Genomic DNA, 17,119 nt, shown 5'->3' with positions numbered 1-17,119 from the left:
AGAAGGGAAAACCAGCCAGATCACACCATCAGACACCTACCTACTGTTTGAAAGCCAAGGCACGACTGTGCTGCAGAGATGGGAGAAATGAAAATGCCGAATGGAAAGGCAGTTAGAGGGTTCCTGGCCCTGCTTATCTCAAGCTGACCTAGAGCCCTGCATTCATTCTCCCACTGTACATCATGTCACAAAGGCTTCAGTCACGGTTACTGCCTACACAAATGCCCCACCTACAGCTAAGAGAGTCTGCTTCTGGGAGCCACCAGACAGAACGGCACTAAGAGCCGTTGTGATGCACTTTTTTTTTTAAATTGGATCGACTTCTTCTCAGTTCTATTATTATGGAATATCAGATACAATTTCATCATCAAGATATGGAGCTTTCTCAGCCGGGTGGTGGTGGCACACGCCTTTAATCCCAGTGCTAGGGAAGCAGAGGCAGGCAGATCTCTGTGAGTTTGAGGCCAGCCTGGTCTACAGAGCAAGATCCAGGACAGGCATCAAACTACACAGAGAAACTCTGTCTCGAAACAATTAAAAAAAAAAAAAAAAAAGACATGGAGCTTTCTCTAATTGAAAGCAAGAAAAGCTAGTTCCCACTATTTCTTTACTCACTCTCTGACAGTGCCACCAATAAACAATTTGGAGTCACTCAGTTTAGCAAGCTTGTTTCTAGGAAAGCAGAAGTGTGGCTCTTTGGCTTGTAATCCCTCCTGAACTAAGATCGAGGCATGTTGCTTAGCAGATGTGGAAGCCTGTGAAATCTCATCACACATTCTCACTTCTAGTCTGAAACACACAGGCCTAGCTATCTTCCTTTACATACTACAATTTTTACAACAGGCATATGGGGGAGGCTTAGTTTTGAACATGGAGATGCTAGGCTGATTCTGTTCAAATCCATGTGGGAGCGGGGGTCTGTTTATCGTTACATGACGGTATTTTGGGCTGCATTTTGAACTAAGTAAAATGCTATGCTGTCAAAGAACACAACGGCACAACACAACCCTCTGCTTCCCCAGCCCCATATGTAATTAAGAAATGAACATTAGTGATGAAGACAGCTATCGATTAGTTTAATGTTTGCTAGCACAGAGATAAATCTCAAACAGTCAAACAGTATGCACTCACTTGAAGAAAATACAGAGTTACCCAATAGTCTGTTCATTAATAACGAAAATGGATGCATCAACCTTCCCACTTTGGTGGTCGAAGCCCACGTTATACAATTCTTCCGGTAACTCTTAGCACAGGTCAGTGGAAAGAGTATGAAATGTTTTGAGACGTAGAAAAAAATCCCAAATTTGCTGGCTATGTTGTATGTTCCCATCTGCCTTGGCTATGGCATAGTTCTAACCTATGAACTCCTTTAGAAGGCAAGCGATTTCTAGACTGACGTTTTCAACACCATCTAACTAGAGTCAAACCATCTTCTGGCACATCTGCAATAAAAAGACAATCCATGGTGGCAGGAATCCCCCAGCCAAGAGGTCCTGCTTCTCAAAGGGGCCGTGTGTGTCGCCTTTGGTGGCACTTAATGATTCAGTCTCACACTGGTAAAGGTGACCAAAAGAGACACCATGCTACAGAGATACAATATCACTGAAGGGTGGAGCAGATCCCACTGGAGCATGCACACAGAATGCAGCCAGAGTTGAAGTATCACAAATGAAACACATTATAATAGGAAGGAAACGGTAGATTAGGGAGATCAGAGTCCAAAGGAGAAAGATCAATGATGATTCAATACCAATACAAAGTTCAAACACAAGGGCAAAGGCCTAAAGTGGGCTCTGTCTACTACAGCCTTGGAAGGGTCTAACTTCTAAGCAACTTCTGCTAACAGCATCATCTATCCTATTTGGGATAAGGTACCTGCTAAAGGTCTAAATTTAGGAGAGAGGGAAAGGAGGAGTGGGGAGAGGGGAATAACAGATTAAAAAGCACTGAAAACTAGAGCTTCTACGATTCTAGAGCAATCTGGCTAGATTCAGGACATAGGCCACATCTACTCTACAGTACCACCAACAACCAGGGACGGAAAGGGAAGGAAACTGGTTTGGGGGAAAGAAGAAATTGGTATTTCTCATCTTTAAGGGGTGGAGTATCTTCTCAGATGGTAGCTGTAGATCTTGACGCAGTGATCCCAACAGTCCAAGACCAACAGTTGCCCCTTAGGTGTGAGGGCGATGCCCACTGGACAGGTAAGACCCTCTCGAATAAGGACGCTGTAGCCCCCACCCTTGGGAAAATGGAGAATTTCCTTGCGGCTGCTATCAGCCACAATGAGGTCACCCCGAGCATCCACACACATGCCAGCGATGCAGCGGAAATCCTCATTTTCGGAGAAGAAGTGGCTGATCTGCCTGCCCAGCTGCCCGTCGGGGCCCACGGAGCCGATGGAGAAGCCACCCTCCAGGTGGTGTTCATTCTGTCGGTTTTCCACATTGAGACCCAAGCCTTGGGTGAAATAGACTGTGCCTTCAGCATCACAAGTGACAAATTTGGGCCTCACAGCACTGCAGAGGCAGCTGTATTTGACTACTCCTGCTCCTCGGTCCACAGTGAAACACCAAAGCTTCCCACCTTCCACGTCAGTAACCACAAACTGGCCAGATGGTAAGGCTGTGATGCCCCATGGTTTGCTCAGCTGGCTCCTGTGACAGGCCACACAGTGGCCATCCAAGGTATAGACTTTAAGGGAGTTGTCATAGCTGTCAGTCACACCAATCAGCCCGTGGCAGTTCATGGCTACTGAAAGAGGGGTGAGATTGGGCAAATCAGCTCCAAGGAAGCTGAGCACGAAGCTGTCAATGCCACTGGGGCTGCGGCGGATCTCCTTCAAAAAGCCTTTGCGGTTGAACACTTGGATACGATAGTTGCCGCGGTCAGCAACCAGCACCTCACTCTGACTGGTCACGTAGAGACTGACTGGCAGATTGAACATACCTGGCGTGCTGCCTTTTGCCCCCATCTTCTTGAGAAAGAGACACTGCTGGATACTGGAGGTTGCCTCGGAACTCCGCTGTTTCGCGGGTGAAGCCCTGGGGCTGGGAACCACTTCCTCAGGGCTCATGTCCATTTCTCTAAAGGTAACGGAGGCTGAGGCAGCAGACGCTGATGCCTCCTCCACTGCCCAGGAATCATCCATGTTCACTGTCCGGGGCTTCTTCACAGCCTGCCCGATTTGAAGAGGACCAACGTGGCCTACTTTAAGGAGCTCCACGTCTTGCAGGGTAAGCTCCCGGGGTAGGCTGGCAGTGAGCTCTGGCTCCTCCTCATCTGCTGTCTCCTCCAGTAGTGCTACATCAGCCTGCTTGATCTTGGCGAGAAAGTAGTCACAGCGAGACACGGCCTGCACCTCTGCGATGTTGAGTAGGTAGCTCTGTTCCTCTACCACTTGGCTGTTGGACTTCTCAACCTCAGCCAAAGAACCTGTGAAGAACTTCCGGGAGCGGGCTAGCTCTTCCTGGACCCGGCGCTCTTCGTGGCCATACTCTTGAAGAACAGCCTTATATCTTGCCTGCAGGTCCCTGGAGACACCCTCCAAGGCCACCTTCCGCCTCTGCAGCTCTCCCATAAGTTCCCTTAGGCGCGTCAACTTCTCCCCGAAGTCCCTCCGCCGTTCCTCAGCTGCCTCCTTGACAGGGAGTGTACAGTGGCCGGGAGGTTGGTGATCTGCCTCCCGGCAGGGTTCACACAACACCAACCCACAGCTTCTGCAGAACTGTCGAGGCAGCCGCCGGCCACAAGCCCGGCACATGAGCAGCCCGACGGCCTCACTGAGCCCAGCTGTGTCGATGATCTTCAGCACGGTCAGGTTGTCTGTCAGCTGGGTCAGGCTGGTGATGCGAGTAATCTTGCTGCAAAAGGGACAGCGGACACCATTGATGCTACTGGCCAGGAGCTTCTCCAGACACTGGCGGCAGATAGTGTGGCCACAGTGCAGCAGCTTGGGCCGCAGCTGCTCTTCAGTGAAGGACTCCATGCAGATGGGGCATTCCAGCACTTCCCGGAGGGCATCCAGGTTCAGGTGAGAAGCTGCAGCAGCGGCAGCCATTGCTCTTCCTGCACAGGTTCCTGCTAACACAGCCTGGAGCGCAACAGCTTAATATTCATGCCCCAGTGTCAAACTCCTGCTAAAGAGAAAAAGAAACCATTACTCATTTGTCCACTGCCCATATAAGTTAATCCTATCCAGAAACAACTAGCATAGAGCCATAATCATCCACTTCATCATTTACTTATTTAACAAATGTTTTATTGCGGTCATTATGTCTCAGGCAATGGTGACACACAGGGAAAAAAAAATAAAACCTTATGTATGGGTGAATTCAGGGAGGAGCCAAAACCCCCGAAAGGTCAGTTTCCCTATCTACAAAACAGAAACGACAGCATCTATCTTATATGGTTATTGAAAGGGTTAAATAATATGACATACAGCAGAAAAGCAGAGAACAACCCTGCCCAGGAGAGAAAGTCACATGAAGGTCCACACCATTTCCGGGGGGTACGGTGGGCAGTGATGGAAGCTGTCAACTGAGGAAGGTCGCCCACAAGTGCTGCTACTTGTAAGAGTAAGTCTCGAAAGCTACGAGGCAAGGAGACGGAAAGGTATTTTAAGCAAAGGATACTGTGTGAGTTTGGTGTGAAAGCCTTTTTATTCTGTCATAGAGTGTATGGGGTCTGATGTTTGGGGGCCAATGAATCAGTCAGAGAAATAGAAAATTTTAATGACTAACCCTAACAATTGATCTGCAAAACATCAGATAAAGATGCCACATCTTTTCCATTTGTTTCTCTCCCCACCTAGCCACCCACAGCAGCCTAGGCATCATAGACTATACAAGACACTGAGTTTCAGCATACACATCCTGCCCTACATTAGAGAGACAAGATATGTAAGTTAGGAACCATGGTAGACTCAATCTGACAGATACTGCAGGAGACTGATTCTTACTTAAAGGAAAACTGAGTTTTAGAGAGGCTGTAGCACATATCTGGGCCCGGAAGGACAGAGAAATGAGATGGGAGAACAAAGTAGCAGGCAGAGGGCATAGCCTTAACCAACCAGACAAAGCAGATGGCAAACACTAACTTCTGAATACTGGGATGAGAACAGAGACCACTTGATCTCTCTCTATTTCACTTTCTGCATCTGTAGAATGGAAGCAGCACATCCTTTCCTGGGTTCACAGGAGGATCAGATGGAACAACACACTGCTGTGAGTGCCACTGATAATTACCTCTGCACCAGGAAGGCCCTATGTGAACTTTGGTTCTCTGTTAGCCTTATGTTAAAACTGTAAGAGAATGAATATATGGGGCACCATGAAAATGCACAGAGGGGTAACTTCAGGATGATTAGAGATATTCAGGCTACAAAGTGGCTTTCTTGTGAAAGGAAAATAGGAAATTCCTTGGGACGGGTATGCTGGGACAAGTGCTTTGCAGCGAGGAAGTGATATGTTTAAAATTGAAAAGGCCTGGGGGAGGGGATGGTGATCAGAAAAACCAGTTTAGAAGCTATAAAGAGGTAAGTAAACTTGAACTAGGGGGCAGGTAGAAATACAGACACAGTTGAGCAATACTGCAGAGGTATAATCAGTAAGATGTGAAATCTAATGGGTTTATGGTGGGAAGTAGCAAAAAGCAAAAGATGGCTAAGCACTCAAGCCCAGATGATTTAAAAAGCAGTGGTTCCTTAGCAAAACAGCTCATTTCTGACTTGAGTACCATCCATGTCACCCCTACTCTTCTGCAGACATAATGCTTATGAAGTAGACTCTGCAGCCTTATGCCATTGTTGACTTATACCTAAAATCAGAATGAATATATCCAGCAAGGTAAGGCACATGGATAAATAAGTCTTTCTTAGGTGCAAACCTTATGTGCAGTCCTGTGACAGGCAGTCAGCCATTAAGGAGGAGGAGGCAGTATGGGGTTAGCTTGCTTTCCCAGACAAGCAGCTAGGTAAGGAAAGCCCCATCCGCATCATCAACTTTCCCCAGGTATATGAGAAGGAGCAGTTAACGGAAACATAATACCCATTAAAGTAAATATTCTGCAGCAGATGCAACATTTGCCTAACGTCAAGTTTACCTCTAGGAAGTCCCTCTCTATCTTGGTAATTGCTCTGGTATCCTAGGACCTACTACATGCTACACGGTGTTGTCCATGCTTATTCTCACTTAATCCTTGTTGTGGCAATGTAATGTGGGGGTAAGATTTTTAATGTCCTGCTTTACCAATGAGAAAACTGAAGTTTAGAAAGACTGGCTCAAACGTCTGAGTTGAAACATGGTAGGACTTTCTAGAATAGATACCTTTACTTATTTTTTAACCCTACATTACTTCTAAGCTTAAAAAAAATCATTCAATACTTATTAATGAATGCTCTTGCTTGTACTGCCTTTAAAACACACTGCCTTTAAAATACACTGCCTTTAAAACATATACTTTTCGAACAATCATCTGGCTCTGAGATTCAGCCAACACAGGGCGGGTTAAATCAATTTATTAGCTGAGGCACCCAGTCCCACAATCTTGCTGTGCAACCCATTACAACTAAATCTATGCCCCGACAAAAGAACAAATTACGGGTAGCATGAACTTTAAATGGTCTCCTGTGGACAGCACCAACTGTAACTGCTGAATCCTCAAATGCCGTGGGCCTGGGGCAGTACCACAGAGACACCAACAGAAGCCCTGACTCGGGATCCATGCAAGCCTCTCAGTCCTAAGCAGTAGCTTTTTTCTGTCTCCTGTCATCTGGGACAACAGACTGAGGGCAACATTTGGTGTTTGGATCCCAAGCGTGTTACCTTACATTGTGCAGGGACATCTGTTCTCCTTGGAGCTGGCACTGCAGACCAGCTTGCTAAACAAGTCTGCCAACTTGTAAAAATACCAGGAAATTCTTTCCCCAGATTTCTGGAATATTATACTACCTCTTTCGATTCAAAAGCTTCCTGCCCGTGTAAGCTATCAGCTTTATGAAGTGAACTGACTATGCTCACATCCAACCACAAACTATTTCTCCAGTCCACAGCTTCTCCGGGTTCTCCAAAAAGATGTCAAAAATCCATGCCCTGAAGCTTCTGGATCTGGAGAAGCTTAAATGTCAAAAATTCCAGAACTACTACTTCGATTCCCACCATCACAGAACACAGCTTTCACTGAGCCTGCAACAGGACCAGAAGCCAGGCAGACCCAGCCTCGCCCCCAGAAGGGCATGTCTGACCACTAGTAAGAATGAATCACATGAAAGCTCAATTTGACTTCAGCTTCCCTGAAAAGACTATTCAAGTGAAAGGAACTGCCTCATTATGCCCAGCCTTGAGGTGTGCTGCCCAACTCCAGCCAGCCATAAAAATCTGTAAAGTCAATACACTATTTACAATCTTGGCTGCCTCCACAACCCCTTGAACACACTTCCCATTGTTCACTTTGTACCCCCCAAGTCCTGCCCTTCCACTTTATGCAACCTCAATTTACCTTTTTCCCTTACCCCCTCAGCATAATGATTTACACTGTACATCCCATACTGATCCCAGCACATCTTGTTGACTCTAGATAATGTATCTTGTAAAGCTGTTTTGTTCTCCCAGATCTAAGACAGCCTTATCCTCTCTTGACACCCCTGAGTTTTGCCTGTCCATGAACTAGGTAGCCAGGCAGTAGAAAGAACAAAGAGGAAACAGATAACATAAACCTTAAAGTCAAACAGAACTAGACAGAATTTTAACACCATCACTTACAGGATGTGGGGCAAATGGCTAACCTCTCCAGGCCTGGCAAGTTACTTAATTTCTCCATGCCTGGCAAGTTATTCAATCATTCTGGCCTGACAAATTCTTTAACATATATATATATACACACACACCATGAGGACTAGGGATAATGCATATAGATACTTTTCTGGTAATTGATAGGCAAGCAATGACTTTTTAATAACTGATGACAATAACTATTTAACATAATTGTGTTAGCAACCAAGAACATTAAGAATCATACCCAGTTATATTATATTAACAAATAATTCAGTTTATAATCATCTATATTCTGGAGGGAATGAAGAACTGTTCATTTCATGGAGTGCAAAGGCATATAAAGATTAATAAAAGGACTGGTCAGCCTGGAAAGGATTCGATTGAGAATGTAGTCACCCAGGCTAGAAACTAAAAAGAAATCACAACTTCTGATCAAAATATAAACTGCTGGAGCCCCTTTCCACACTTAGCAGAGTGAGTAGTGATCTCAGAGCAATACAAATAAGGAAACTGAGAGCAAGAGAGGGAAATTATTCACACATCACAGGTCAGAACTAGGATAAAGGGGCACTGGCAGGAAGTGAATGGTGCTATACAGATTAAGGAAGTACATGCAGGACTTGGGCATTCTGGCTCTACCACTTACCAACAGTGGAGATTTAGACAAGTTACCCAACTTCTCACTTATCTATGAAATGGCCTCTCACGGTGATACCTTCTCACAGGGTAAGGTTTAAATGAGACCGAGCATAAACCACTTAGGACAGCACCAAGCTAGGCACAGAATTCACTGTGTAGAATAGCGTTTATTATTATTAGCAGGAGCAGTAACAGCAGTAGCTACTGCCTGCCGTAGTCACTACCCAGCTTGTATACGAAATAAACAGGCCCCTTTCATAAGGCATCAGACATACCTTTAAATCACTCAAACTCAGTCTTCTGGGAGATTGCTACCTGACCTCAGAAGAGAAACTTAAGAGCAGAGCCAAGGTACGAAATCTTCAGTCAGTGCTTGAGTCTCTATCCAATGCTATTCTTTAGGTACCTTTATTCCCCACCGCCCACTTTGTTCCTTGGGAATTTATGAGTTCCATGAGCTAAAATGAAGAACCTTAAGCAATTAATGAAGTAGATCTTTACTGAGCAATTACTACTAGTCTAGCCTTGTGGGTGGGGCCAGAGACATAATTTTTAGAAATAGATGTGGATTTTTTATCTAAAAACTAGACACAAAGGACATTCCACAGTTAATACACTCACGTGGTTTGTGGTTTTTCTGTTTTGTTTTTTAGGCTTACCACTTCCTTTCACGACAGCATTCAAGCTGCATTTACTCCTTATGCACTTTAACCCAGTTCTAACTAAATGTGAAACTGTCTCAATGCCACAAAGGCCATTCACTAACAAAGCAGATTTCCAGCCCGTGAGGTTACCACCTGCTACTCCCCTAGCTCTGGCGGTGGAGACAAGCCTGTGCACTTTAGATTGTGGGCGTGTGATTATGATGCCTGCAGATAGCTAAGATCCTGCCTAACTTTTAGCAAGCAAGGAGTAACAAGTGGCAGGCACTTTTTGCACTCACATGTATTCTCTTAAACGTGTGAAGGACGGGTCATTCCATGTCCTAAGTAACACTCAGAACAAAGTAACCTGTCTAGGTTCTCCCATGGAGCTATGCAGTGGAGCAGCACCTCGAATGTCCACATGTGAACACTCTGGCACAAAACTGCATTCACTCAAAACATGTTCTACTTCCATAGATGACCAGACTACCATTCCCTCCAGGCAAAATCAGGCTAAGTAAGAGGTTGGGAAATGCATCCAGGAATGATTTTTAAATTGTGCTGTTCTATCAGAAAGGCACAGTGGAAGGAGTCTCTCAAAGGAAACACACCTGCATACACAAGATAGGACACTTCAGCATCCTTGCCCACTGTGACTTCTGGACACAGGGACAGGGCCCTTCACAGTCAGAAGATTTCTAAAACTAGTATCAAATGGAAGTCAGGAGTCAAACAGAACTGAGTTTACATGCCAGATTAACCATCTGCTCTGTGGTTTAGGATATGACACTTAACTTTTTAACTTTCTGACTATAGAATAAGGAATAACATTTGGACTGTCAACAAGACAACTAGAAAGCTTTACTGAGAGAATGTACTTTAATCAGCACTCAATATAGCTGTGTTTTTAGACAGAGGTTGACACATGCTGGACCACCAACAAGCAAGCAGTAAAATAGCTGATTCCAAGGCTAACTCAATCCCTACCAGGTATTTTCCTAAGCAATACGTGCTGATATTCCAGCTAAGTCTTCTGCCCTCGACTCCAGTCTAATTTTGTTTTTTAATGCTGACTTCAGTAATGTTGTAGCTAGGTTTGGAGTTGATAAAGGCAATGCTACTCTTCTGTTCCAGAGACAAGACACACAAAAGAGGCCATTCAGAGCAGAAGCTACTCTCCCAGTCTAGGACTGCCCTCACCCTGAGGCCCCACTGAGGGATTCTGTCAAGCTAGTGGCCTCCTTATCTCAGCTTGGAGCTCCTTATACCTCATCTGCCTAACCTCAAGCTCTTCCCATTCTCTCTCCACTGGTTCTGGTCTAAGAGCAAACCAAAAACAAAGCCCAGGGCTTCTCCTGATTAAGAATCACTCTGCTTTAAATTACAGGGCAATCCTCCTTTTCATTAGAAATGACTGAAAAGGGAAGACAAAGCAGGCTGTAGCAAAGAAGCAAGAGGGAGGGAACATACTGTGGTGGCTATCTACATGTGTTTACTTCTGCCATTTTTAGTTACGTGGCCTTGGACCAGTGACCTCCTAAGCCTTAGTTTCATGTGTAACATTGGACATAGAAAAGCATATTTAGACGACTATATAGAGAAGCAAGTACATACAGAATTTCCTACAGCAGTAAATCCTGAGCACTTACTGGGCATCAGACGGTATGCACCCTGCTTTATTCACTGGGCCCTCACAACAATCTTAGGATGTAGGTCCCTGAAGAGCTAGGGCACTGAGAGGTCAAGTAACTCTTTAAAAAGATTACAAAGCAGGAAGAGAAAGCCAGGATTTGAACCCAGAATATCTGACACTGGAGTCATGTCCCTCCATTTTGGCAAGATTTGCATTTTGGGCTAGACATGCTTTACTGGTGGGGTTGTTATCGAGAAACCACTAGCTCCCAAACCCCCTCAATGGTGACAACTGACCGTGTCTCCATCTAGATCCGGTCAAATGTTTCCTGGCAGAACAAAATCAACCCTGGCTGAGAACCATGGCTTTCGACTGTGTGTGACACAGGCTAAATGCTTAGCACATGTGGGGCTCTCCCTTGCTCCCCTAACATTGTTTTGTTTCTCTCCCAGCCCTAATAACACTTCATTCACAGATGCACTGCCTCTGAGCTATAACTGAGCTTCTATAAGAGAAAGTCAGGTTTAAGATCATTTTTGGCTCAATACTTTGGAGGGCTTACACATCTTTCTCACAGCTTGGGGGTACAATGAAAGGGACAGGTAGCAGAAGAACTTAGGGGGTTTCCTGCTTCATTGCCCCCACCCCCTCTCTTCTTCCCCCAGGCCTATAATGCTGGGTCTACAGGGGGTAGGTTGAGCTGGTCAGAGAGTTAGTGAGAGGGTTATGCCTGTCACAGGATAAAAGGGCCTTTAGTTAGTTAAGAGGAAGACTGCCCTTCGGAGAATGTCAAACTCTCCTTCAGGATTTCTCAAGACTCGTGACTTTATTCCCAAAGCCCTGCATTCTCCTAAATTCCATCCATTCATACACGGTTCATTTATATATTATTTTCAGGTCCCTGGGTCTCCAGAACACCCTCTTGGTTCAATTATGCAGGGACCAAAAACAAATGAACAAACAAAGAAACAAATCTTCCTTTAGGAGCCAATGAACCAATTCACAAACTACAATCTAGTTACAACATTCATTCCCCACCATTCCCAACCCTAAATCCCAAATCTAGAATTCAACCTTCTAGACTGTATGTTGCAACCTTGCAACTCGCCAATTACTTTTGTGTCCCACATCGCTCTGATATATCCTTTATTCAATCTATTTTCAAATTTCCACATCTATTACTCCTGTATGCCAGCTCCAAACTCCAACCCTGTACCTCAGATTTCTGCCCTCCTTCAATCTGAGCCCTCATCTGCATTTCCCCATCTTGCACTGTGCAACACCCCCCACCCCCACCCCCGCCCTACCTCACGTGTTGCCTTCAAGCCTTTGCTGCGATTTGCTAACTGAATACTGGTTCCCCTGGGAACTCACCCCTCAATCTCTTCCAGATTCTACTACAGAAATCCCTTTCTCTTCAGCAATCAGGATTTTCCAAGACCCTGACTGTTCTGATCTCAGATTTCGCTCCCATTCCACCGATCTCCTCAAAAAGCCCCTGAGATTCTGCCCACCAACCCCCAACCTATCTCATCCATGCCTCCCAAATTCCTTTCTCTTTCTGATATTCTGCACCCAGATCCCTCCAGGGACTTCAGATCCCCCCATCTCCCACATGCTTCACACCGTCTCTCCGCACGGCCCCCACATTACCTCATACCTCCCGAGATGCTGCAACTGCAAATCTCCTCAGCCCCTTTGCTCCCCTCCCCCAGCTGCATCTCAGCCCCGCCGAATCGCTCCCGAGCCCGTCCCTCCCCCACCAGTCCTGCCACTCCGATCCAGTCCCCAAATCCTGCCATCCAGTCTCGGAGCCCCGCGACCCACCACAGGCCCTGTTCGCAGACCCTCCTTCCCTCCCCCTACCTGACCGCCCGCGGCTCCGACGCGAGTCCACCGCTGCCAGCCCACCCGCCCGCCGCCCTTTGCGCATGCGCCAGCGCGCACTTCCCACGTCGGCCGCCAATTCGCAGGACGGCCTGTCCGTCACCGTGCCCCGCCTTCCCGAGGCATGCTGGGGTTTGTAGGCCCGCAGGCCCAGCGCTCGCGGCCCAGCTGAAGCGATGGGTGGCTCTGGAAACCTAGGCCACCGCAGCGTCGTGAGCCAGTTTTCTGCCCTGTGTCGGAGTCTAAACCCAGCCAGTCAATGCTGATCTCCCAGTAGCAGCCTACAGAAAGCTCGGGCGCCTTGCAGAAACGCCCCTTTGTACCTTTGTTCAGCTTGGGAAGACAAACACGCTCCTTTCAAAGAGCTGGTCCTGGGGCTAGGTATTTCTGCCCTGACACATCCCTCACCCTAGTCACTGAACACACTACGTTTAAGAAGGAGGTTTTCTTTGCCAAGTAGCGTGATGGTGGACAGTAGAGGTAGAAAGGGGCAAAGCCCTGCATTGAACCTTGTCAGGTGAGAGGTATTTGTGGCCCACTGACGAGCCAGGACCTGCTGGGTCCTGAAGATAATTTGAGGACAGGTATTACCCGCTCCTGAATGTGAACACACTTTACTAGTTAGGAATATGAAGAAATCTGAAATATTATGTTTTCAAATTTAAAATTTCACCCAGCTGTGTGTCCCCTGCACAGTGATAAGACAATAAACAAAAACAGTAATATCTTTGAGCACTTTCTGACCAACTACATCTAAGCACTTTATTGGCTTAGCCCAATCCTCAGAACAAGTCTGAGATAAGGAAAGTGAGGCCTGAGGGTTAAATGCCAAAGCAACCTTTCAGAACCTGGATTTCAATCCAGCCTTCAGAAGAATACTTATCCTTGTTTTATCTTTTTGTCTGCTTCTTTATCTCAAAGTAAAGTCAAGTGTAGCTAGAGTTTTCCTGCTTTGCCCACAGTCAGGACAAATCTCTGTCACCCACCAGTCCCACAGCCACTCAGACCCAACCAAGCAAACACAGAGACTTATATTGCTTACAAACTGTATGGCCGTGGCAGGCTTCTTGCTAACTGTTCTTATATCTTAAAGTAACGCATTTCTACAAATCTATACCTTGCCACGTGGCTAGTGGCTTACCAGCATCTTCACATGCTGCTTGTCCTGGCAGTGGCTGGCAGTGTCTCCTTCTGCCTTCCTGTTCTTTTATTTCTCCTCTCTGTTAGTCCCGCCTATCCTTCCTGCCTAGCCACAGCCGATCAGGTTTTATTTATTGATCAATCAGAACAACTTGACATACAGACCATCCCCCAGCACAGCCAAGTGCAGACCATCTCAGACACCTGCACTCAGGCCCATGGTCCTAATCATCCTCTATGCGGACCTGCTGGGTAACGCCACAAAGAACCCAAGAAGGGCTCCCACAGGACATACAGAACATCCCACAGCAGTCAAGGGTTGTTGTGATGATTGAGTGAGGCTATGAATAATTCACACTTTATTAACAGTAGCTTTAAAAAAAAAAAAAAACTAGAATAAACTGGGCATAGTGCCACATACTTGACATCCTAGCACTTGGGAGAATGAGCAAGGAAAACTGATAGTTAAAAGGCAGCCCGTACTGTTCTAGTTTGTGATCTAGTGCTGTGATAATGACCATGGCCAGAAGCAACTTAAAGAGGACAAGGTTGATTTGGTTTACACATCCTGATCCCAGTCCATCATGGAAGGAAGTCAAGGCAGAAACTCAAGAAGGCCAGGGACTTGGAGGCAGGAACTGAGGCAGGGATAAAAAGAATGCTGTTCACTGGCTTGTTCACCAAGCTTGTAGTTAGCTACCTTTCTTATATCTCCCAGGACCACCTGTCTAGGGCTGCCACAGCTCATATCAATCATCAGTCAAGAAAATGCCTCACAGACTTGTCCACAGGCCAAGCTGAGGGAAGTCTTTTCTCTGTTGAGGTTCCCTCATCTTGGATGTGTCTAGATTTGTGTCAAGTGGACAAAAAAAATTCACCAGTACAGATACATAGTAAGCTACAGGCCAACCTAGGTCACACCACAATCCCTGTCTCAAATAAACAAAACAGGAACAAAGTTGTAAATAGCTTTAACAAGCTGTCATACAGCTAGCTCTGTTGTCCCAGGTCTCTGCATGTCAGATATCAGGAAAGGAAAGATGATGGGACACTGTATTTCTCTACTTTTTTTTTTGCTCCCAAAAGAATTGAGTCAAATGTGAATAACTATGCTCTGCAAACACAGATTCCTGTTGTCCAAAATAACACACCCCACTGTGCAAGAGGCCTATGTACATTTATATTCACAGACTAAAAGAGTCCTAAGTCAACACACTTACCAAATGCATTGTGGGGGATATCAGATAGACAAGCTGCAGCAGGCTAGGGAAACTCTTTTACGTTTTCCAGATGTTATAACATTCTTTTAGAATTAGTGGAAACTAGTGGTCTGCTAAGTTTAATAATACATTCCAACAGTTTTACTTCATAGTCACAAGAATTTTCTATCAGATTCAGAGGTTGGTAATAAATGGCTATTAAGAGGACCAAAGATTGGACTTTAGATATCCATTTGCCTATTTATCTGTCACCTTCACCAGTGAGCTGCAAAATCCCTGAAGGACATTGTCTGCTTACAGCCACATCTGTTAGCACGGTGTCTAGCATCTAAGATTTTCAGAATAAATGAGCCAGACTCAGACATGTGACTCTAGGAAAATTACATCCTTGTCTGACCCAGGGCTATTGTAGCTGCAAAAGGACCCAGTGGAATAAAACCAGTAAGAGTTGGACATTTTCTGAGCACTTCATAGACACTCACACATCATAACTGAGCCTTTCAATGATACGGTAGGTATATACAAGAACTATATAGCATGTTAAATTTACCTCCTGGAAGCATAGAGCTAGAGTCCAAAACTAGGTCAATCAGGCCCATGAAATGCTCCAAACCACCCTCCATAAACAACCTCCATTTTATAAAAGGAGCTATCTTTCTATTTTTTTCTATTTTGTTAAGTAAACATTGTTCAGAATACTAAAAAGAGCTGATGAGAAATTACAGTGCTAAATCAAGGAATATGCCACAGACTTGACTATGATCACATGGTGATCACTTTCCTCTATCTTGAGCCATTCTGAGCAACATCACCAGCAAAGAACATGATTTCTCTTTGTTCTGGATTTCTGTCACATCAGAGGCTTGCTGTGGTGTCTTCCTCTAGACAGGTAGGGAAGCCTTATGGAAAGGGTCCTAGGGTGGTTCTACTCACTGTGTTGTAGGTAGAGAATATGGGAGAACTACTGTCAAATGGTTTCTGAATTAAATTCAATTCTAGAACAAGGGGGTAAGAATTAGTATTCTGTTTTCTCAAAACTACAATTAACAGCTGTCGTGGTTTAAATAGGTATGACCACCATAGACTCATGTGTTAGAAAGCTTGACCCGTACGGTGTGGCATTATTAGAAGGTATGGCTTTGTTGGAGTAGGTGTGTCCTTGTTGGAGGAAGTGTGTTACTGTGGGGCCAGGTTCTGAGATCTCTTATGCTCAAGCTACACCCAGTGTGGTACATAGTCTCCTGCTGCTGCCTGCATATCAAAATATAGAATGCTCAACTATCTCTCCAGGACCATGTCTGTCTGCATGCTGCTATGTTTCCAGCTATAATGATAATGGACTAAACCTTTGATCTATAAGCCAGGCCCAGTTGAATATTTTCTTTTATAAGAGTCACCATGGTCATGTGTCTATTCACAGTAATAGAAACCATAAAGACAGAAATTAGTACCAGGTACTGGAGTATTGCTGTGATAGACCTGACCATGTTTTTGTTTGTAGGAATGTGGACTTTGGGAGTTTGGATGAGAAAAGCTTTAAGTGGGCCTTGTAGCTGAAGTTTATCTATGTCCCACCCAGTCCACAGCCACTCAGACCCATGTAAACACACAGAGGCTTATATTAATTAAAACTGCTTAGCCATTAGCTCAGGCTGACTACTGACTATCACTTACACTTAAACTCAGCCCATTTCTGTTAATCTATATGTTGCTATGTGTTCCATGGCTTTACCTGTGTGCCATTACATGCTGCTCTCTGCAAGGTGGGCTGGCATCTCCTGACTCAGCCTTCCTCTTCCCAGAATCCCCTTGTCTGCTTATCCTGCCTATACATCCTGCCTGGCTACTGGCCAATATGTGTTTTACTAAACCAGTGTACAAATGCATTATTCCACAGCAGGGGCTTAATTGGCCATACTAGTAGGAGCATGGAAGACAATGGTACTATACTGTGGAATAAATCCTCTTGTACGCAGTAAAGAATTGTCAATTGAATTGGTTAAATAAAATGTTGATTGGCCAGTACCCAGGCAGGAAATATAGGTGGGGCAACCAAACTAAGAATGCTGGAAAGAGGAAGTGATATTCAAATCTTAAGTGGTGTTATTAATTAAAAAACAAAAACTTGGAGCCTGATATTGGGTGAAAACTGAAAGATCCAAGAAGCAGAGCAAGCCACAGCCA

General features: G+C 45.3%; 2 protein-coding genes across 7 annotated transcripts in view; one reads left to right on the top strand and one right to left on the bottom strand.

The window, feature by feature from the left end:
• Window positions 1-17,119, top strand: part of Astn2 (astrotactin 2) — a 952,034-nt gene that overhangs the window by 701,933 nt on the left and 232,982 nt on the right. The gene's annotated exons all lie outside the window — the stretch shown is intronic.
• On the bottom strand, window positions 1,056-12,631 carry Trim32 (tripartite motif containing 32). Of its 3 annotated transcripts, none has more exons than XM_006979568.4 (2): window positions 12,555-12,631; window positions 1,056-4,139 (listed from the first exon to the last, which is right to left on the bottom strand). In XM_006979568.4, the coding sequence occupies exon 2, from the start codon at window positions 4,058-4,060 to the stop codon at window positions 2,093-2,095; it is 1,968 nt and encodes a 655-aa protein (XP_006979630.1). In that variant the 5' UTR covers window positions 4,061-4,139; window positions 12,555-12,631; the 3' UTR covers window positions 1,056-2,092. The 3 variants fall into 3 exon arrangements, with proteins under 3 accessions (XP_006979630.1, XP_006979631.1, XP_042127228.1); XM_006979569.4 differs by having other exon boundaries at window positions 1,056-4,136; window positions 12,555-12,629; XM_042271294.2 differs by lacking the exon at window positions 12,555-12,631 and adding an exon at window positions 4,442-4,591 and having other exon boundaries at window positions 1,056-4,136.

The sequence above is a fragment of the Peromyscus maniculatus genome, chromosome 2 (assembly GCF_049852395.1).
Source record: "Peromyscus maniculatus bairdii isolate BWxNUB_F1_BW_parent chromosome 2, HU_Pman_BW_mat_3.1, whole genome shotgun sequence".
Taxonomy (NCBI): Eukaryota; Metazoa; Chordata; class Mammalia; order Rodentia; family Cricetidae; genus Peromyscus; species Peromyscus maniculatus.
The sequence above is the reverse complement of the archived record's forward strand: the minus strand, read 5'-3'. Positions and strand labels throughout refer to the sequence as shown.

Bases quoted from the DNA above. Each gene is read 5' to 3' on its own strand.
- Trim32 (XM_006979568.4), bottom strand. From the start codon at position 4,060: ATGGCTGCCGCTGCTGCAGCTTCTCACCTGAACCTGGATGCCCTCCGG.